We start from the raw sequence: 22,549 nt of genomic DNA, 5'->3' as shown, positions 1-22,549 counted from the left end.
AATCCACCATTTAATTTTATTTTGGTCCAGCTCAGTTCCACATCATCCTGCCCCACCCCCTCCATCGTCTACCTCCCCGGTGCCTGCTGCCTCTCCCGGTCTGACATCATCCTCACAGTATGAGACATCATCAAAATGGGGACATTATTCACCTGATATGAATGACCTGATGTGACATCATTCAAACGCTGTTTGTTGTCTCATTGCAGAGGAGGCGGTCAGCAGTTTGCCTGCAAACCCAGATTTACCAACAGTCCCAGTGTCCTCTCTGGCCACCCTGGGGGAGGGCGACTCCACCCTCCCAGACAATGTGACTAGTCCTTTCTCTACTCACACATGGAACACCACCAAACCTGCAAGGGCTGACAACCACACCACTATACCATCCACCACAGCGGCACACACCAACCCAACACCAGACACTGTGACCAATGACAGTCTACAGCTCACGACTGTGACCACTACGACCGTCACGCCCCTGACCGTGACCACCACAACTGTGACACCCCAGACCACGACAGCTTTGACCACAGAGGCGGTTACGACCATACCCCGGACCACTTCGACCACACAGGAAGTGACCACCTTCCAAGAAACTACGTTGATGACAACCACAACTGACCCACCCACCACGGCGACGACAACCACAAGTGCTCCCACTACCACAAACGCTCCCACTACAAGTACAACTACCACTGCACCGACCACCACTTTGACTGTCCCCACCACCACCACCACAGAAACCACCCCTGGACCAACCACAACTGAATCTCCTCCCATCAGTGCTGAAGAGGAAAGTCAACCATGTAACATCACTGAGAAGACCTGGGTCAAAACCGGTATGGGCTCTCAGTTTACAGCTCAGATTGAACAACCTTTCACTAACATACACTGTGTTGTTTCTTTGCGTTGTTACAGTATCTTTACAACCATAATACAAGTCTTCTGGTTCCTTCCAAAGGATGTCCCATCCTTCACATCCAGAACACTGACACACCTCATGTATGTGTTTTCCTCCACAGTGTTGTCTATGCAGTTGAGGAGGAACAGGCTTGATATCATTGTGAGGCAGAATCTGTCTAAAGGACTCACCCATGCTCTACAGAGGGCCTTCAATGACACCAATGTTTATGTCCAGGTCAGTATTGTACTGTACTCTGTGTTTGGATGCTGTTACTGCTGTACTGTACCTGGAGAACAACATGTACACGACCGTTCAAAAGTTTAGGCTCACTTAGAAATTTCCTTGTTTTTGAAAGAAAATTAAAAAAATTGTCCTTTAAATTAACATCAAATTGATCAGAAATACAGTGTAGATATTGTTAATGTTGTAAATGACTATTGTAGCTGGAAATGGCATATTTTCTATGGAATATCTACGTAGGCGTACAGAGGCCCATTATCAGCAACCATCATTCGTGTTCCAATGGCACGTTGTGTTAGCTAATCCACAAGTCTAATTGATCATTAGAAAACACTTTTGCAATTATGTTAGCACAATTTAAAACCGTCCTTTTTTAGACTAGTTGAGTATCTGGAGCATCATCGTTTCTGGGTTCGATTACAGACTCAAAATGGCCAGAAACAAAGAACTTTCTTCTGAAACTCGTCAGTCTATTCTTGTTCTGAGAAAGGAAGGCTATTCCAAAGTGAGACATTTCCAAGAAACTGAAGATCCCGTACAGCGCTGTGCACTACTCCTTTCACAGAACAGAACAAATGGTCTCTAACCAGAATAGAAAGAGGAGTGGGAGGCCCCAGTGAAAAACTGAGCAAGAGGACAAGTACATTAGAGTGTCTAGTTTGAGAAACAGACAAGTCCTCAACTGGCAGCTTCATCAAATAGTACCCGCAAAACACCAGTCTGAATGTCAACAGTGAAGAGGCGACTCCGTATGCTGGCCTTCTAGGCAGAGTTCCTCTGTACAGTGTCTGTGTTCTTTTTCCCATCTTAATCTTTTCTTTTTATTGGCCAGTCTGAGATATGGCTTTTTCTTTGCAACTCTGCCTAGAAGACCAGCATCCCGGAGTCGGACTTCATTGTTGCTGTTGAGACTGGTGTTTTGCGGGTACTATTTAATGAAGCTGCCAGTTGAGGATTGTGAGGCGCCTGTTTCTCAAATACAACATTAACAATGTCTGCACTGTATTTCTGATCAATTTGATGTTATTTTGATGACAAAAAAATGGTTTTTCTTTCAAAAACATGGACATTTCTAAGTGACCCCAAACTTTTGAACGGTAGTGTATATCAAATATAGTATGTGCCATAGTCCCGTTCAAATATTGCATCATCCATCTTTGCGCTGTTGGAAAAGCATTTGGTATTAGTTATTATTATTATTTTTGCATATCCCACTCCTCCTGAGACACCCTTGGAGTGTGGGGTCACGGCCAGGGGTCAGCCATTATTAAAGGCGACCTTGGAGCAATTAGGGTGAACTGCCTTGCTCAAGGGCACTTCAACATAATTTTTTTCACCTAGTCGGCTCAGGGATTCGAAACCATGCGACCTTTTGGTTACTGGCCCAACGCTCTTAACTGCTAGGTTGCCTAGCTGTTACGAATGTTGAGATGGCCACTTCTAAAGGAACTATAGTGAGTGTGTTGACTTATTCTTCCTCTCCTCTTCGCCCTATTATTCATGGAGTCCAATCTCTCACTGTGATAGCAGAGACTGAAGTGACTAATGATAAAAGGATTTCAATAAGATAATAAATGGTCTCTTGAATTGTGGATAGGCTTTGCATTATGGAGGCTGTTAAGAGTATGTGAAGAGAAAGACTCTTATGGACCCTACCAGCTGAATGACTACAACTCATTATTACCAGCGTTTCCTCTTCGGAAATGTCCATTATTCAGCTCTCGTTCTCTATGTTTCTCTCTGTCTGTTTCTCTCTGTCTGATTCTGTGTGTCTCTGTCATATTCTCTCTCTGTTTCTCCCTGTATGTTTCTCCCTGTGTTTTATTCTCTGTTTCTCCCTGTGTTTTATTCTCTGTTTCGCTCTGTGTGTTTCTCTCTGTTTCGCTCTGTGTGTTTCTCTCTGTTTCGCTCTGTGTGTTTCTCCCTGTATGTTTCTCCCTGTGTTTTATTCTCTGTTTCTCTCTGTGTTTTATTCTCTGTTTCGCTCTGTGTGTTTCTCTCTGTTTCTCTCTGTGTTTTATTCTCTGTTTCGCTCTGTGTGTTTCTCTCTGTTTCTCTCTGTGTTTTATTCTCTGTTTCGCTCTGTGTGTTTCTCTCTGTTTCTCCCTGTGTTTTATTCTCTGTTTCGCTCTGTGTGTTTCTCTCTGTTTCTCCCTGTGTTTTATTCTCTGTGTGTTTCTCTGTTTCTCCCTGTGTTTTATTCTCTGTGTGTTTCTCTCTGTTGCTCCCTGTGTTTTATTCTCTGTTTGTTTCTCTCTGTTTCTCTCTGACTCTCAGTCCTCTGTCTCATCTCTCCCTGTCTTGGTCTCTCTTTCTCTCTCTCTCTCTCTCTCTCTCTCTCTCTCTCTCTCTCTCTCTCTCTCTCTCTCTCTCTCTCTCTCTCTCTCTCTCTCTCTCTCTCTCTCTCTCTCTCTCTCTCTCTCTCTCTGTCTAACTGATGGCTGACTCAAGTTTAAGTCCATTGATTTCCTGCCTGTGCTGTCTGTCTATCTGTCAGTCTGTCTGGGGTGTGATTCAGTGGATGCTACTCTATCCAAGGCCTCCTCTCCTCTCCCCATCAGAACCCATGTATTATTAGTGAGCCTGGAGGTGATCAGCGGGAGACATCACAAACACCAGCTGTATAGTTAGTGTGTCTGTGGATAGCTAGCTAACACATACTGGTAGAGACTGATGAGGAGTGGGTGGTACTACAAAGGACCAGAGACGCTAGCCTTTACCATTGCCATCGTATTGTCTGTTAACGATAGCGATCAAGATATTAACTACATGTTTTCACTTCTCAGATTGAACGGGATCTCTGCAGCCCTCATAATGTCACCCTTGGGTACTATGTAGCCAGTGGGAAAATGGTCTACATCGCATCTGTGGTGGTGGAGACAGTGAAGGCTTATGGTTTTGACAAAGTGCTAGCAGACATCCGGCAGCACAGTCCTCTGGTGATGGCTGTTCTGCTCCCTGTGGCCCCCTGGGCCCCTAGCCTCAGTGTCCATCTGCAGCTCAAAACAGGTATGGCACATCAGGAACAACACAGTGACACTGCTGGATGATGTGACCATGATTGTAGACAATGTTGTACTGTGCTGTTGTGTACTGTAACTGAATGTGCTGTGCTGGTATATTGATTGGTGCTCTGCTGTTTTTAGTTCTCAGGTTCGTAGGTCCAGCGGACCGCATCAACTCCTGCAGTTTTGTTCAGATGATGGAACAACGGCTGGAGAATGCGTTTGAGGAAGCTCAGGACAAAGTGATGGAATCTTACAGCGGGCTTTCTGTTGAGGTACATTTATGACTTGGGATCATATTCAATCACACACAATTAGCATAGTTGTTTAGAGCGTTGTATTTACTTCAACATGTCTGGTTTCGTCTGTGTTTGTTCAGATCCAGAGCACCTCCCAAGCGATTGGCTCTCCTGCCGTATCTCTGGTCTATGTGGTCAAGAACCAGGCCGCGATCCTGAATGGAACCGTCTCCAGCGGTCTCCTGAATCAGCTGACCGCAGAGCTGGTGGGCTACTTTCTCTTCTTCCCGCCCCTCGTCATTGCTGAGCGTAAGTGCCCCACTGCATCATGGGAAGGGTTTGAGTGGCATGTTTTGCCTGGCTTTTTCTCCTTATTTATTCATTTTCTGATACATGAATATTGATGTCATATCCTTCAGCGATATTGTCCTTCAACGATAGCTAGGGTTGAGGTTAATTCTACAAATTAAATTATAAATCAATTCCCTCTACCTGTAAATTCCATTTAATTCAACTCAAATTCCAGGTCAGTATTTTAATTCAGAGATAATTCAATTAGTCTCAATTCTAATGTTAGTTAAATTCCAAGATTTCAATTCCATGTTCAATATTATCGCCAACAATTCCTCAAATTCCAATCTAATTGAATTCCCTCAGGCTTTTCTGGCTGTCCATGTCGCTGTTCAGACTATCTAGCTATACTGGAAATATAGAAATACAAATTGAAATTATTTCAAACTAATCCTGCGGTCCATTTTTAAACCAAGTGCATTAATTCCATTAACTGGGAAATGTACAAATATTGAATTCCAATTAAATTCCAAATATTTATATATGTTTTTACATTTAAATTATAATTCAAACAGTCCAAACTAGAGGTCGACCGATTCTGATTTTTCAACGCCGATACCGATACCGATTATTGGAGGACCAAAAAAGGCAGATACCGATTAATCAGACTAGTTTTTAATATTTTTTATTTGTAATAATGACAATTACAACAATACTGAATGAACACTTATTTTAACTTAATATAATACATCAATCTATTTAGCCTCAAATAAATAATTAAACATGTTCAATTTTGTTTAAATAATGCAAAAACAAAGTGTTTGGGAAGTAAAAGTGCAATATGTGCCATGTAAAAAAGCTAACGTTTGAGTTCCTTGCTCAGAACATGAGAACATATGAAAGTTGGTGGTTCCTTTTAACATGAGTCTTCAATATTCCCAGGGAAGAAGTTTTAGGTTGTAGTTAATATAGTATTTATAGGACTATTTCTCTCTATACCATTTGTATTTCATATACCTTTGACTATTGGATGTTCTTATAGGCACTTTAGGATTGCCAGTGTAACAGTATAGCTTCCGTCCCTCTCCTCACCCCTACCTGGGCTCGAACCAGGAACACATCGACAACAGCCACACTCGAAGCAGCATTACCCATCGCTCCACAAATGCCGCGGGGAACAACCACTCCAAGCCTCAGAGCGAGTGACGTTTGAAACGCTATTAGCGCACACCTCACTAACTAGCTAGCCATTTCACATTGGTTACACCAGCCATTAGGCTGATAGGCTTGAAGTCATAAACAGCGCTGTGCTTGCGAAGAGCTGCTGGCAAAATGCACGAAAGTGCTGTTTGAATGAATGCTTACGAGCCTGCTGCTGCCTACCATCGCTCAGTCAGACTGCTCTATCAAATATCAAATCATAGACTTAATTATAACATAATAACACACAGAAATACGAGCCTTTGGTCATTAATATGGTCGAATCCGGAAACTATAATTTAGAAAACAAAAAGTTAATTATTTCAGTGAAATACGGAACAGTTCGGTATTTTATCTAACGGGTGGCATCCATCAGTCTAAATATTCTTGTTACAATGTACAACCTTCAATGTTATGTCATAATTACGTAAAATTCTGGCAAATTAGTTCGCAATGAGCCAGGTTGCCCAAACTGTTGCATATACCCTGACTCTGCGTGCAATGAACGCAAGAGAAGTGACAATTTCACCTGGTTAATATTGCCTGCTAACCTGGATTTCTTTTAGCTAAATATGCAGGTTTAAAAATATATACTTCTGTGTATTGATTTTAAGAAAGGCATCTGTGTTTATGGTTAGATAGTCGTGCAACGATTGTGCTTTTTTCGCAAATGCGCTTTTGTTAAATGCGTTGCATCGATTACATGCAACACAGGACACGCTAGATAAACTAGTAATATCATCAACCATGTGTAGTTTACTAGTGATTATGATTGATTGTTTTTTATAAGATAAGTTTAATGCTAGCTAGCAACTTACCTTGGCTTCTACTGCATTTGCGTAACAGTCAGGCTCTTCGTGGAGTGCAATGAGAGGCAGGTGGTTAGAGTGTTGGACTAGTTAACCGTAAGGTTGCAAGATTGAATCCCAGAGCTGAGAAGGTACAAATCTGTCGTTCTGCCCCTTAACAAGGTAGTTAACCCACTGTTCCTAGGCCGTCATTGAAAATAAGAATGTGTTCTTAACTGACGTGCCTAGTTAAAATAAAGGTGTAAAAAAAATTTTTTTAAAGACTCCGGCGTCCAGAAATACAGATTTCCGATAGTTATGAAAACCTGAAATCGGCCATAATTAATCGGCCATTCCGATTAATCGATCGACCTCTAGTCCAAACAGTCTTATTCAATTTCAATTCCATAACCTGAAGATTGTTGAAATTTGAATGAAATTCAATATAAATAATCCACTTCATGAGTGTGTGTTCTGAACATGAAAATGTATGCTGTCTTGATTTCATTATACCTGCAGAGTACTGATAATCAGATGTTGAACTCATTTACAAAGGAGAAGTTATGGCTGCTTGCATTTACTGTCATCCAGTATCTTGTTGTTGTGCAGAGAGGAGACTGACTAGTTTACTTCATGCTCAACTTCAATCATTTGCATCACCTTCTGGGTGTTTTACTTCACATAATGGGTAATTTTAGCATGAAGGGAAGATCAGATAACATTCTATTTATATTTACACACTACCTCAGGATCCAAATGAATCCTTTACCATTTGAATATTCAAGGCTCGTTCGTACATGATTACAGAGTGTCAAACAGAGTTATGAGGGATAAGGTGCCACTGCAAAGTCAGAGGCAACATCCCTGCTGGCCTCCAGCCAGCTGCATAATAGGACAGAAAATGTGGAATTTATCAGGCATGCAGCCTGGCACCCTCTATCTCTCTCTCGCTGTCTCTCTGTGTGTGTGTGTGTATTTGTTCACTCTGTCTCCATCTCTCTCCCCCCTCTTCCTCCACAGCACTAGAATACCACAACCTCAATACATCCACTGCCACCAAGCACTACTGGGTGATCACAGGTAATTAAACGTGTCATTGATTTTCACTAACTGCTAGTTAGTTAATGCTTTGCTCTAATGCTGTGTGTTGTGTACAGTTTTCCCCCAACATATCTGAGCTCCTCTTTCCCCTCTGAATGCTATTGCTGCATTATTTAGAGATTCCGGACATCTGCTTCTGAAAGATCACATCGGATCAGAGCTCAGTGTGAAGGAGGCTTTCTTTTGTGAGAGATCTCTAAATTAGCTTTAGCCTCTCCCTGTACCTTTCTGCTACTGTCATGATGAGACCACAGTGTGCCAAGGTCAGCCTGACAAAATAATGGGACTTACAGGTTTTAAATTGAGGGATGAATAACCATACCTCTTTGTCCTCCACTGTCCATATCCCACCTCTTCATCTCCTCTCTTGTCCTCTTACCTCTCTCTCTCTTCTCTCTTTCTCTCTCTCTCTCTCTCTCTCTCTCTCTCTCTCTCTCTCTCTCTCTCTCTCTCTCTCTGTGTACTCCACTGCTCTGCAGTAATTCAGGATGTTGACAGCTCATCTCTGGAGAGGAATTATCAGAGCTTTGCTAGTTTAATGGAGCAGCGGCTGGCTGAGCTGTTTTTGGTGGCTGGGCGTCAGGGGAGCCAGGGGAGCCGCTTTAGAAGGGCCACCACTGTTGGGGACTACACCGTCCAGGTGAGGTGGGCACACACACGGGTTGCATGCTCACTCCCCGATAAACAATCTCTGTTTTATGTTGACTTGCCAGAGTTTCACAATTTTTTGAAGACCCACAGAATTTCTATTCTCTCGTTTATGTTTTGCCACAGATGAATTGTTTTATGTAAAGTCACAGATTATCAGGTTTTATGAGGGGGAGAGAGCTCATGTAATGGATGTTGATCTCTTCCATTTAACACCCCCCTGCTTTATGGCAAGCTTTAATCACAGCCCTTGATTAAACCGTTATGATGTATTATGGACATAAAACATTTGATCTATAATAAAATCAGATTATTTCCACTGATTCATATTAATCCCACGTGTGGTCCCGGAGTCCTGTTATTTTCAAGTGTTTGCCCCTTCAGATAACATCAGTCTTATTATTGTAATAGCTCTTTTATGCAATATGACAACACTGAATCCACCAATTTGTGTTGTTCTCGTTTAGATGGTTGGTATTCGTCGGCTCCCTGGGCCAAAGAATCCTGCCGAATTGACCTACTATGCCCAACTGAACGGTGCCCCCATAACTGGCACCACTGCAGCCAAGACTCTCAGTACCTTGGATTCCCAAACCATGGCTCTAACCCTGGGCTACTTTATCCAGCGCCAAGCCGATCGTAGGTTATCTCCACATCTTTACCAAACAGCTGTAACATTATGATCTTTTCAGTCAGTCAAACAGATGGATGCACACAAGTAATTGCAGTATGTTTTTGTTTTGCTCAAACTGAAACACATATACAGTGAGTGTACAAAACATTAAGAACACCTGCTCTTTCCATGACATAGATTGACCAGGTGAATCCAGGTGAAAGCTATGATCCCTTATTGATATCACTTGTTAAATCCACTTCAATCAGTGTAGATGAAGGTGAGGAGACCGGGTGGTGTACAGTATGTGTGCCATTCAGAGGGTGAATCCGTTTGTATTAATAATGGTCCACCACTGAAAGGACATCCAGCCAACTTGACACAACCGTGGGAAACATTGGAGTCAACATGGGCCAGCTTCACTGTGGAAAGCTTTTGACACCTTGTAGAGTCCAAGGTGGGGGGCTGCAACTCAATATTAGGAAGGTGTCCTTAATGTTTTGTCTACTCAGTGTATCTGTCTCATAGACTGTTGAATAGCTAAGTGCCTCAATAATGACGTAATGATTGCAAACAATAACACATATTGATAGATGGTGTGGGTGGGTGGTGTATCTATTTTATCTCCATGATTTCCGACAGCTGTGGTAAAGGTCCCGCCGGCCAATCTGTGGATCATGGCCGTGCTGACGCCTGTTGCCCTAGTGATGGTTGTTGTTGTCATGGTCACCGCCATCCTGTGCAAGAGGAACAGGGTCATCTTCAAGACGGGCGCTTTCAGGAGCTTCAAAACACGCTCTAAGGTGAACTTTACATATCTCTTAACATCTTAATGTGCAATTCAGAGAAATGTCACATCTGGGCAAGTCTTGGCACTTTATCTTGTGTTCGCTCAATTACTTATAGCCAATGGTGATGGATGCTCAATGAGCATTATGGGGGCGAAATGAGAATCCAGATGGTTAATGTGCTGGAATCGAATCCTCAGCTAAATGTCCCTTTAATTGTCTTCTTGTTTAGACGTCCTATCGGAGGGAGGGCAGTTATCACCACCAGGTATTGACTGAGTGTTATTGTCAGTAAATGCATGTGTCTGTGCTTGGGAGAGGACATCCCTCCTTTGTTGGCAGTGCCTAGGGGAAATCAATGGGATGGAGGGGTCTCACCAGGGCTCACCGTCTATGATCAATGGGCCATTCTATACATCCCTGTTCCTTTCAAATGCATAGTAATGATTCTTATCCACCAGGCGTCTTCTCATCCAGTCTCATCTCATACCAGCTAGTGGTTTCATGGTGGAATCCAAGCCATCAGTAATGCTGTTACTGGATTAAATATGGTGACATTTTGATTCATAGAGATAATGTGGAGGAGATTCATGGAGGAGATTCATCATGTACCCCGTCGTTTCACAACATGCACTCATGAAGCAGCAGAGAAAGTTGGCTGATTTTAGTGTTATTTCTCAACGTCATTCCATCATCACTCCCCCCAGAGAGACAGATGTACTAAGGCATATTTTTGGATGGGAAACGAGGAGCACTAGCTCCAGCTTATGTTGTAGGACAAGGTCAGAGATACACATGATTAGTACAAATAGGATAGTAGGATAGAACTTCTCTCCCAGAAACAAGGCCTGTTTCTATTAGCATAGTGTCTGCTTACTGTATTTACATTTCAGAGTGCAGTGCTTCAAGGTTTGTAAAACTGTTGGTAAACATTAAATGTCACTGGGTTGTTTTGAATGTGACATAAATTATTTAAAGCGTTGCTAAATTGGGAGATTCACGCATGGCGCTGTAAGGCCAATTGTTCGGTCTTTCCCTTTCTGACCAGAGATGTGACACGCATGCGCAACTACTGAGATAAATATTCTTCGAATGATTTGGTTTATGAATAGCTTGTGGCGATATGCTAAAGGACGTGGTAAATGCGTTGAGTTGAAATCTTTGGCTCCACTACTCCACTGCACATATTTGCAGTTTGTTGCAGTGTAATGTGTTGGTGTCCAAACGTTCTGGGAATGAAGACAGAATATCAAGCAGAGCCTAACCCACTAGGGAGATAGTGGGTTTCATGAACCTCTAGCCCAAAGCACACAATTATCCATCAAAGTGGGACAACAACGTCAAGCTGCAAATCAATGGCATGGCTTCAGTCTGCATGTGTGCTTTTGCAGGAAATATGTGAATCTATTTCATTGCTCTCCAAATTCACTATGTGGTATAGTCCATCATGTGTCTTCATTTTGAAAGTTTGTGCAATGAAGAGAAAATCATATCAATCATAATTTAATCATATTTTTTTTACATGTGGGTTTTATCAAACCTGTCCCCCTCTGTCCCATGACTCCATCAGTACACTGAATGAGCCCAAGTCAAAACACAGAATCCGTTTTTGGGCGATTCCACACCAGTAGGAGCAGAAAATATTTTGGGTAACCCAGATTGTTCTGGCAATTCTCACTTAGAAACTTCATACGGAGGAAGGATTTTTGACATGTTTTTAACATTTGTACCACCATTTCTTTGTTTTATCATGATGAACGTGGACCTATACATGCCTCCTGTTAGTCCCTATGATCTGTAAACCGTACATGATACAGGCAACATCTTGATGTCATTATACTCCTTATGTTCTTAAACATGGAGTACGTCTTGATTCTGAAATATAAACATTTCACATGAATTTATTCCACATTAAACATATTCATATTAATATCTCAAAATGACCCCTATTAATTTAGCTTATTTTAAGACATATTGTTTGGAACAATATACTCTACAAGTACATCACATTTCCAGAGTGGGCTCTCTGCTAATTCGGAAGGTATGATCTATTTTATGAACACCACCAATACAGTGAATGGAAACGGGAACTCCCTCTGCTTGTGACTTGCAGAATGTGCAATCCTAAAGGAGTGCTGTGATTGGATAATGACCTATAATGTCAATATCTATGTATAAAATCATTAAAAGGACCAGAGAGTCACTCTGTTTGAAGAGTATTTTGTTACAAACAAAATGTCAGAAATAAGCTAAATCAAGAAGGGTAGTTTTGTGATATTGATATTTGTAATATTGAATAAATGAAGAATCTAGACATACTCCATATGTTAGAGCACACTATAAGGAGGATAATAATGTAAATGGCACCAAGATGTTGTCTGTATCATGTACGGTTCACAGATCATAGGGTCTTACAGAAGGCACCACCCTAGAACAGTAGGTCTGAAAAGGGCCTAAAATGACCACTTTATCATGATTTTCTTTAGCATTTTTTCCAAATAAGTTTCTATGTGAGAATTGCCAGAACAATCTGAGATATAACAAATATTTTCCGCTCCTTCTGGTGTGGAATTGCCCCTTTGTCAAATCCATCACAGAGTAGCCTTGTGCAGAGTCCTGGACCAACTCCATGTCTTTATCAGACTGGGCAGTTGAAAGGTGACCATTTAGAAAGTCAACGGAATCAAGTGGACAGAGAGGCCTGCCTCTTGCCAGTGAAAAATATCTGTGTTGAGCTCAGCCTTTAAGGTTCATCTGTTGAAACATCCCCCTCTGTGAATGTCCAATATGATGAGGCTATAGTGTCTCTATACATGACTTCTGCCAGACTCACTGTTGTGAAATATCACTAACCTCAGGATGAGGTGAAGATGACTGCCTGGTACAGTGTATCGATTTCTCTCCTATTTAGCTGTGTGCTGCAACTATGTGTCATAATACACTTGATGTCACTGAGACTCTTTAATTATTAAAGCTGTGTGCAGTTATATTTTCCCTTCGTATCCACACATGAACTCAAGTAGAAATACATTGAATATAATCTATTTATGTATTTCGTTTTCCAAAAAGAATATCTGGACTGTGATGCTCCTTTTTTGCCGTTTTACAAACCTGAGAGGCTTCATGAAATTAGAGTAATTTGGTTATACAAAGAAACTGCCTAGACCTTGCAGACATAAAAAAATATATAAATCATGAACCAATTACATTTTTCATGTCTTTCCTCCAATTCATCTCAACTTCAAAGGTGCCATTAGATGTTTCGTTTAACATTTAGTAGAATCCCATTCTGTCTTTACTTGCTGACTGAGAGAAAACAGAGCTCACCGAGCCGACTGCTCATTTACCTTGTCTGTAAATGAAATGTCATTCTCTTAAAGCACTCCTTTACTTTACCATATATCATCGTAAACCCTTTCCCAACCTTCTCTACCCCAGCCTGTGCAGGGATTTGACTATGCCAAGAAGCATATGGGCCATCACCAAGGTGAGGAGACCATCTCTGTTACCAAGGAGACGCTGGTCCTGGGCCTCCCGGTGAGAGATGCCCCATTGTCATTGGACAGGAAGGTGCACCAGGATGGGACCGCTTCTAAAAGACCCCCTTCTGCTGACATCATCCACAAAGGGTAAGAAGAACGCCGATTGAAATAGAAACCGAATTATAGGATCTCTATGAAGATTGATCCCTGTTTACTATAGATTACCAAACAACATTTGGATTTGTTTGTGCCAATACTTTAAGTCAAGGAAAATTCACAATAAGTATTACAGTCTTAGACAGATTGCATAGAATCTGCTTAAATCTGCTCATGTTGACTGGCTTACAGTTTGCCTTGGTGTTGCCAATTGCCCGATTCGTAGCCGTCTATCACTCAGTTTAGGCAATAGAAAGCTAAAATGTTGTTACAAAACATGAGTCATGAATGTGTTATTGCCGTGCCACAAAACGGATAGAGCCTGCTGTCTTTCCTCTAGTCTAGAAGACAAAGCCAAGCTTTTGCTGCTGTTTTGAGCCTTCTTTTCTTTGACTTTCCCACGCATTCAAATTCTCATTTTAACACAGAGACATTTACAGACCACCAAAGCCTTGATTTTTTTTGTTTATTGACCCAGCCCAAGACATCAGTCATTGTCTTACAGCTGTCAAATGTAGTAGATCTCCCCTATCTTTGGCTGATTTAGACCCACTTGGGTTTTTTAATATTTACTGCTGCCAAGCTGGAGGTGTGACAAGAGTCTGCTACAATGATCATTGGGTTTTGAAGGCACTGCAGTGTAGACCTGGGTTCAAATAGCATTGGAAATATCTCCAATGCTTTGAGTATTTGCTCTCTAGCCTGCCTGGAGTAGATTTGGGGGGGGGGGGGGGGGGGGCAGTTTTTTAAAACTATTCTATTGGTCCTTTAAACCCAGTCAAGCTCAATCAAACACCAATAAAGTATTATTTTAAATATTATGTGAACCCAGGTCTGCTGCAGCGGCTGCTATTCCAGTCACTCTTTGGATGGACCGCAGGGCTCATTCAGACTGGGATTAGCAAGGCTTCAAAAGGCTACAAAACACACAGCTGTGCAGTGTGATGATTAAAGCATAAAACATCTTTGAAAAGGTGCTGAGAATAATAATTGGTGAAACAAGCAGGCGGTAAACACACATAGTGTTGTAAAGTGAATAGAGGCTGAACACGGCATGGAGAGAGACATAGTGGTGTAAAGTTAATAGAGGCTTAACACTGGGCATGGAGAGAGACATAGTGGTGTAAAGTGAATAGAGGCTGAACACTGGGCATGGAGAGAGACATAGTGGTGTAAAGTGAATAGAGGCTGAACACTGGGCATGGAGAGAGACATAGTGGTGTAAAGTGAATAGAGGCTGAACACGGCATGGAGAGAGACATAGTGGTGTAAAGTGAATAGAGGCTGAACACTGGGCATGGAGAGAGACATAGTGGTGTAAAGTGAATAGAGGCTGAAAATGGCATGGAGAGAGACATAGTGGTGTAAAGTGAATAGAGGCTGAACACTGGGCATGGAGAGAGACATAGTGGTGTAAATGAATTGAGGCTGAACACTGGGCATGGAGAGAGACATAGTGGTGTAAAGTGAATTGAGGCTGAACACTGGGCAAGGAGAGAGACATAGTGGTGTAAAGTGAATTGAGGCTGAACACTGGGCATGGAGAGAGACATAGTGGTGTAAAGTGAAGAGACTGAACACTGGGCATGGAGAGAGACATAGTGGTGTAAAGTGAATAGAGGCTGAACACTGGGCATGGAGAGAGACATAGTGGTGTAAAGTGAATAGAGGATGAACACGGCATGGAGAGAGACATAGTGGTGTAAAGTGAAGAGGCTGAACACTGGGCATGGAGAGAGACATAGTGTTGTAAAGTGAAGAGGCTGAACACTGGGCATGGAGAGAGACATAGTGGTGTAAAGTGAAGAGACTGAACACTGGGCATGGAGAGAGACATAGTGGTGTAAAGTGAATAGAGGCTGAACACTGGGCATGGAGAGAGACATAGTGGTGTAAAGTGAATAGAGGCTGAACACTGGGCATGGAGAGAGACATAGTGGTGTAAAGTGAATAGAGGCTGAAAACGGCATGGAGAGAGACATAGTGGTGTAAAGTGAATAGAGGCTGAACACTGGGCATGGAGAGAGACATAGTGGTGTAAAGTGAATAGAGGCTGAACACTGGGCATGGAGAGAGACATAGTGGTGTAAATGAATTGAGGCTGAACACTGGGCATGGAGAGAGACATAGTGGTGTAAAGTGAATAGAGGCTGAACACAGCATGGAGAGAGACATAGTGGTGTAAAGTGAATAGAGGCTGAACACGGCATGGAGAGAGACATAGTGGTGTAAAGTGAATAGAGGCTGAACACGGCATGGAGAGAGACATAGTGGGTTAGTGAATAGAGGCTGAACACTGGGCATGGAGAGAGACATAGTGGTGTAAAGTGAATAGAGACTGAACACGGCATGGAGAGAGTCATAGTGGTGTAAAGTGAATAGAGGCTGAACACTGGGCAAGGAGAGAGACATAGTGGTGTAACGTGAATAGAGGCTGAACACGGCATGGAGAGAGACATAGTGGTGTAAAGTGAATAGAGGCTGAACACTGGGCATGGAGAGAGACATAGTGGTGTAAAGTGAATAGAGGATGAACACTGGGCATGGAGAGAGACATAGTGGTGTAAAGTGAATAGAGGCTGAACTCAGCATGGAGAGAGACATAGTGGTGTAAAGTGAAGAGAGGCTGAACATGGCATGGAGAGAGACATAGTGGTGTAAAGTGAAGAGACTGAACACTGGGCATGGAGAGAGACATAGTGGTGTAAAGTGAAGAGAGGCTGAACACGGCATGGAGAGAGACATAGTGGTGTAAAGTGAAGAGACTGAACACTGGGCATGGAGAGAGACATAGTGGTGTAAAGTGAATAGAGGCTGAACACTGGGCATGGAGAGAGACATAGTGGTGTAAAGTGAATAGAGACTGAACACAGCATGGAGAGAGACATAGTGGTGTAAAGTGAATAGAGACTGGACATGGAGAGAGACATAGTGGTGTAAAGTGAAGAGACTGAACACTGGGCATGGAGAGAGACATAGTGGTGTAAAGTGAATAGAGGCTGAACACTGAACATGGAGTGAGTGAGCTACACAGCCTGGAGAGATCCTTCCAGGGCCATGTTTGATTCAGTGTTCCTCTGGGCTCAGGTTGACAGGAATACATGCATCCTCAATCTGTTCTCTCTCTCTCCCCTCCCTCTCCCTCTCTCTCTTCCCTCTCTCTGTCTGACCATGTATCACAGGAGTAGAACTGTACCTCATTATAGAAGCCTCATGATTGCGAATGCTGATTCCATTTAGTATTTCTGAATGCATTACACCCTTAGAATAATCTAATCTTGTTTAACCCAGAACTAAAATCACGTATTTGGTCAGATGCTCGATTATGTTTAAGTAGTCTGTCCATGAGGGATTAAGAATAATCTGATAGAAACATTCTGAAGAGCAATGTCGATATGAGCTGACATAATGGGTGTGTGTGTTCCTAGCTGTCTTATCTGACATAACATCAGGCTCCTGTGTTAGTCACTGGTGTCAGTCTGTTGGTTACACCTGAAAAGATACCAGGGGAGGGTAGTTTGAAATTAAGATAGTATCTCTCACTGTTCCAGCCTGTGGCCTTGTTGTGAAGCACATAGCTTTAGATAGAACACAGCCTTTATCGGTGTCTCTGTCACCAGGGTTGAACGGTGACATGTTATAAGTAATCCCATTGCAAAAAAACTAACTGTAATCAGATGCGTTACCATGAAAAAATATTGCAATCAGATTACAGATACTTTTGAAAAACTAGATGATTATGTTTGCGAAAAAAGACATGACACCTTTTCTGTTTTCTCAATGACATTCAATTCATCATTGAAAAAAGGTGCCAGTTTAATTTTGTTCCACCTGATCGAGTCTGAAACCACTATGATGAAGCACCAAATGTGTTTAAAGGATTATTTTTGTTGTCTTCTAATGCTGTAATCTAAAAGTAACATTACTGAGTTTGGTTAATCCAAAAGTTGTTACTGATTACACATTTTGGGCAGGTAACTATGGTAACTTTAATGGATTATGTTTAAAAAGTAACCTACCAATCCTGTCTGTCACATACTGCAGTCAGATTTCACAGGTTAGAACTGGCCAGGGGGCTGTGTGATAGCAGCATTACCCTTGGATAATACTGTATGCACAAAGCTTACCACTGCCTGCCTCTGTTGCTATGGTTACCTGCGGCAGGTTGCCAAGCGAGGACGGCTCAGTTACAAGCAATGAATCCGGGAAACTCAACACGGGCAAGAGCTCGATGGTACGGAGGCCTGCGGTACAGAACAGCGCCAAGGAGGATCTACTACACAAGAGGAACGGTGAGAGAGAGGAGAGAGGCCATACTCTGGCTACTGTACTGCTGAGAGGCCATACTCCGGCTACTGCTACTTGTCCCTACTGCTGCCCACCACAATATTGTGTCCTCACACAGGCTTGGTACACCATACGGCCATTAGAGAGAGCTAATGAATTGTAAATGAAAATAAGCACGTACTGTATATGCAGGGATGCATGCAGTGCACACACACACACACACAGTATGCACCATGGAAACACACAGACACATACACACACACAAGCATCTTTCTATTTCCCTCCTATCTAACTGCAGTAGCTGTAACACTCAGGCAGTGTGAGTGGGGATGTGAGGAAGGGTCTGATGAATGATAAAAGGATGATGCAGTGGCAGCCACTGAAAGTCCTCATTGTTCTTGAACTTCAGATATTTACCTTACTGGATGCATCAAATGAAAGGTTACAGTCTGGTAGAATTGCATTTTTACACAATGTTTCCATTGTTATTTGGAAGTTGTCTATGATTGATATGCCTTAATATCTCAAGGTTAGATTACACACTGCATTACAGTAAGCGTCTCAATTTCAGAAATTATGTTGAGACAATGTCCAGTCAATATTGTTACTGTGGCATCTAGAAAGCTTTCATTTTCAACCGTCTAGCAATGGTTACCCAACATTTATTGGTGAGATGTAGTATACATATTAACGTATTATAACGTAGTATACATATTAACGTATTATAACGTAGTATACATATTAACATATTATAACGTAGTATACATATTAACGTATTATAACGTAGTATACATATTAACGTATTATAACGTAGTATACATATTAACTTATTATAACGTAGTATACATATTAACGTATTATAACGTAGTATACATATTAACGTATTATAACGTAGTATACATATTAACGTATTATAACGTAGTATACATATTAACGTATTATAACGTAGTATACATATTAACATATTATAACGTAGTTTACATATTGACTTATTATAACGTAGTATACATATTAACATATTATAACGTAGTTTACATATTGACTTATTATAACGTAGTATACATATTAACTTATTATAACGGCAAATTCCTCGGGGGAAGTAGAAAATGAGTGATTGTATTATTTCCCTCTCAAGACCTTAGACGTACATTTAGAATGCCATTTACTTTCCCTTGGGTATAAGTCATCTCCTATATTTTCTAGTTTTCATACATTAATACTTTCCCCACGTCTACAGTATATGCAGAGTGATCTGAGCACTGAAGCAGTTAACCTAGAACAACATCTGCTCTGTTTGATTGGTGCTGATGAGAGACGAATACACCATTAACCCCACTGTAGCCAACCGCCATATGACGTCAGTGAAGTGCTCACAGCAGTATCAGTCATAGCTGGGCTAGCTAGCGCTGTGCTAATTAGCAATGTCCTCTCATCCCAGCAGATCCATATGAGGACCACACTGGCTCACTGCGACTCATCACCATCAAGCCAATGGCGGCCCAGCCCACATACTCCTACCCATCCTCCTCCAGTCACAGCCAGGACTCAGTCGTCCTCAATGGGGAGGTGAGATACCACCCCCAGGCTGCTGGTTACATTGTGTCTGCCAGATGAAGATTATAAAGATGAATGTTCTGGATGTGTACTGTAAAAGCAGTGTAGAAGTGGAACTATATTTCTGCAGACATCTAAGGGTTTGGGCCAATGGGAAGTAGGAATGGATTTGGAACCGATTGTTTCTTTATAGAGAAGAGGGACCTCAGTAGATACCTCACCACGTTTACTTCAAATACCAAGTAATGTCAAACTAGAATCAATACTAATGTAATACAAATTACTTCGTCTACAGGCAAATGTGGGGCTCAAGCAGAAGTCCGACATTGAACACTACAGGAACAAACAACGGCAGAAAGCCAACAGAAAAGGCTACTGTGATTTCCCTGTTACAGACAATGGCATCCACCCATTCAACCCCAGAGAGAGGCACAGCAGGCATGAGAATGCCAAGGAGCCAATGACTGCTGAGGAGAAGAGGGCATCCTATGCAGGATGCCACATCAGGAGGTGGGGGAGCAGACAGACAAATGCCTCTTTTTTCATCCACATTATGTAATATGCCAAGAGACATACAGGAAGAATTGCTTTCATGTTTGAGTGGGTGTTCAGTGGGTGTTAAGTGGGTGTTCAGTGGGTGTTCAGTGAGTGTTCAGCGGGTGTTCAGCGGGTGTTCAGCGGGTGTTCAGTGGGTGTTCAGTGAGTGTTCAGTGGGTGTTCAGTGGGTGTTCAGTGGGTGTTCAGTGGGTGTTCAGCGGGTGTTCAGCGGGTGTTCAGTGAGTGTTCAGTGGGTGTTCAGTGGGTGTTCAGCGGGTGTTCAGCGGGTGTTCAGCGGGTGTTCAGTGAGTGTTCAGTGGGTGTTCAGTGGGTGTTTAGTGGGTGTTTAGTGGGTGTTCAGTGGGTGTTCAGTGAGTGTTCAGTGGGTGTTCAGTGGGTGTTTAGTGGGTGTTCAGTGGGTGTTCAACGTAAACAGATCCACTGGTTTAAAAGTGACTTTTCAGAATGCCTACATGTACCGGTGACTACAGCACCAGGACATCGTTAATGTGACAAAATCTTTTGCAGGGGGATGCCAAGCATCAAGTTTGTTTACAATCACATAACAACTTATGTATTGAACACTAGTCACTTTAATAATGTTTATGCACTGTTTCACCCACTTTATATGTACACCGTATATACTGTATTCTAGTCCAGGCTCATCCTATGTACAGTTGAAGTCGGAAGTTTACATACACTTTAGCCAAATACATTTAAATTCAGTTTTTTACAATTCCTGACATTTAATTATAGTAAAAATTCCCTGTTTTAGGTCAGTTAGGATCACCACTTTATTTTAAGTATGTGAAATGTCAGAATAATAGTAGCGAGAGTAATTTATTTCAGATTTTATTTATTTCCTCACATTCCCAGTGGGTCAGAAGTTTTTGATAGTATTTGGTAGCATTGCCTTTAAATTGTTTAACGTGGGTCAAATGTTTCGGGTAGACTTCCACAAGCTTCCCACAATAAGTGGGGTGAATTTTGACCCATTCCTCCTGACAGAGCTAGTGTAACTGAGTCAGGTTTGTAGGCCTCCTTGCTCGCACATACTTTTTCAGTTCTGCCCACAAATGTTCAAATGGATTGAGGTCAGGGCTTTGTGATGGCCACTCCAATACCTTGGCTTTGTTGTCCTTGAGCCATTTTGCCACAACTTTGCTTAGTGACATTGTCCATTTGGAAGACCCATTTGCGACCAAGCTTTAACTGATGTCTTGAGATGTTGCTTCAATATATCCACATAATTTTCCTACATCATGATGCCAGCGATTTTGTGAAGTGCACCAGTCCCTCCTGCAGCAAAGCACCCCCACAACATGATGCGGCCACCCCCGTGATTCACGGTTGGGATGGTGTTCTTTGGCTTGCAAGCCTCCCCTTTTTCCTCCAAACATAACGATGGTCATTATTGCCAAACAGTTCTATTTTTGTTTCATCAGACCAGAGGACATTTCTCCAAAAAGTACAATCTTTGTCCCCACGTGCAGTTGTAAACCGTATTCTGGCTTTTTAATGGCGGTTTTGGAGCAGTGGGTTCTTCCTTGCTGAGAAGCCTTTCAGGTTATGTCGATATAGGACTCGTTTTACTGTGGCTATAGATACTTTTTTACTGTTTCCTTCAGCATCTTCACAAGGTCCTTTGCTGTTGTTCTGGGATTGATTTGCACTTTTTGCACCAAAGTACATTCATCTCTTGGGGACAGAATGTGTCTCCTTCCTCAGCGGTATGGCGGCTGCGTGGTCCCATGGTGTTTATACTTGCGTACTATTGTTTGTACAGATGAACATGGTACCTTCATGTGTTTGGAAATTGCTCCCAAGGATGAACCAGACTTGTGGAGGTCTACAATCTTTTTTTCTGAGGTCTTGGCTGATTTCTTTTGATTTTTCCATGATGCCAAGCAAAAATGACAAGAGTTTGAAGGTAGGCCTTGAAATACATCCACAGGTACACCTCCAATTGACTCAAATTATGTCAATTAGCCTATCAGAGGCTTATAAAGCCATGACATAATTTTCTGGAATTTTTCAAGATGTTTAAAGGCACAGTCATAGTGTATGTACACTTCTGACCCACTGGAATTGTGATACAGTGAATTATAAGTGGAATAATCTGTCTGTAAACAATTGTTGGAAAAATTACTTGTGTCATGCACAAAGTGGATGTCTTAACCAACTTGCCAAAACTATAGTTTGTTAACAAGAAATTTGTGGAGTGGTTGAAAAATGAGTTTTAATGACTCCAACCCAAGTGTATGTAAACTTCCGACTATCGACTTCCAACTGTAACCTATTTTAGTATTTTTCTGGATGATGTGTATTGTATTGGTGGATATTGGTGCACTGTTGGAAACATCTGAAAATCTGTGTACGCAACCAATCAACTTTGATTTGATTTGAAATACACATTTGAAATGTCTGAAATATTCCTGTGATGGTGCAAACCTATGCTGCAGAGCAGGGCCATTTTTACTGATGAGGATGATGATGGAGATTGTCATGAAGATGGCAACTATGATATCCCTATTTCAGGCATCCCCCATCCAGAGAGCCAGCCTACTGGAGCCGTCAGTCCCTGGCTGCCAGCAGCCCTGGCCCCGTGGAGACCGAGATGGACCTGCTGGTCCTCAGGGAGAGGTCTAGAAGAGGGATCCGCAACAGCGGCTATGACGTGAGGCCTCACTGAGTATCACTGCTGAACATTGTCCAT

General features: G+C 42.1%; 1 protein-coding gene across 4 annotated transcripts in view; it reads left to right on the top strand.

Annotated features, from left to right (window-relative positions):
- Positions 1-22,549, top strand: part of kiaa1549la (KIAA1549-like a) — a 44,328-nt gene that overhangs the window by 9,648 nt on the left and 12,131 nt on the right. Inside the window, exons 3-17 of one of the 4 annotated variants that reach the window (XM_020455929.2) lie at positions 210-839; positions 1,023-1,138; positions 3,931-4,153; positions 4,291-4,424; positions 4,529-4,697; positions 7,688-7,747; positions 8,248-8,408; positions 8,884-9,055; positions 9,672-9,832; positions 10,050-10,085; positions 13,256-13,446; positions 17,620-17,747; positions 19,184-19,308; positions 19,592-19,806; positions 22,372-22,510. In XM_020455929.2, coding sequence (XP_020311518.2) covers positions 210-839; positions 1,023-1,138; positions 3,931-4,153; positions 4,291-4,424; positions 4,529-4,697; positions 7,688-7,747; positions 8,248-8,408; positions 8,884-9,055; positions 9,672-9,832; positions 10,050-10,085; positions 13,256-13,446; positions 17,620-17,747; positions 19,184-19,308; positions 19,592-19,806; positions 22,372-22,510 — 2,660 coding nt within the window. Of the gene's footprint in view, positions 1-209; positions 840-1,022; positions 1,139-3,930; positions 4,154-4,290; positions 4,425-4,528; positions 4,698-7,687; positions 7,748-8,247; positions 8,409-8,883; positions 9,056-9,671; positions 9,833-10,049; positions 10,086-13,255; positions 13,447-17,619; positions 17,748-19,180; positions 19,309-19,591; positions 19,807-22,371; positions 22,511-22,549 lie in introns of all 4 variants that reach the window. The other 3 variants (XM_031802126.1, XM_031802128.1, XM_031802127.1) reach the window with 3 other exon arrangements.

Source organism: Oncorhynchus kisutch, linkage group LG22 (assembly GCF_002021735.2).
Source record: "Oncorhynchus kisutch isolate 150728-3 linkage group LG22, Okis_V2, whole genome shotgun sequence".
Taxonomy (NCBI): domain Eukaryota; kingdom Metazoa; phylum Chordata; class Actinopteri; order Salmoniformes; family Salmonidae; genus Oncorhynchus; species Oncorhynchus kisutch.
This window is presented reverse-complemented; position numbering and strand designations above follow the sequence as displayed.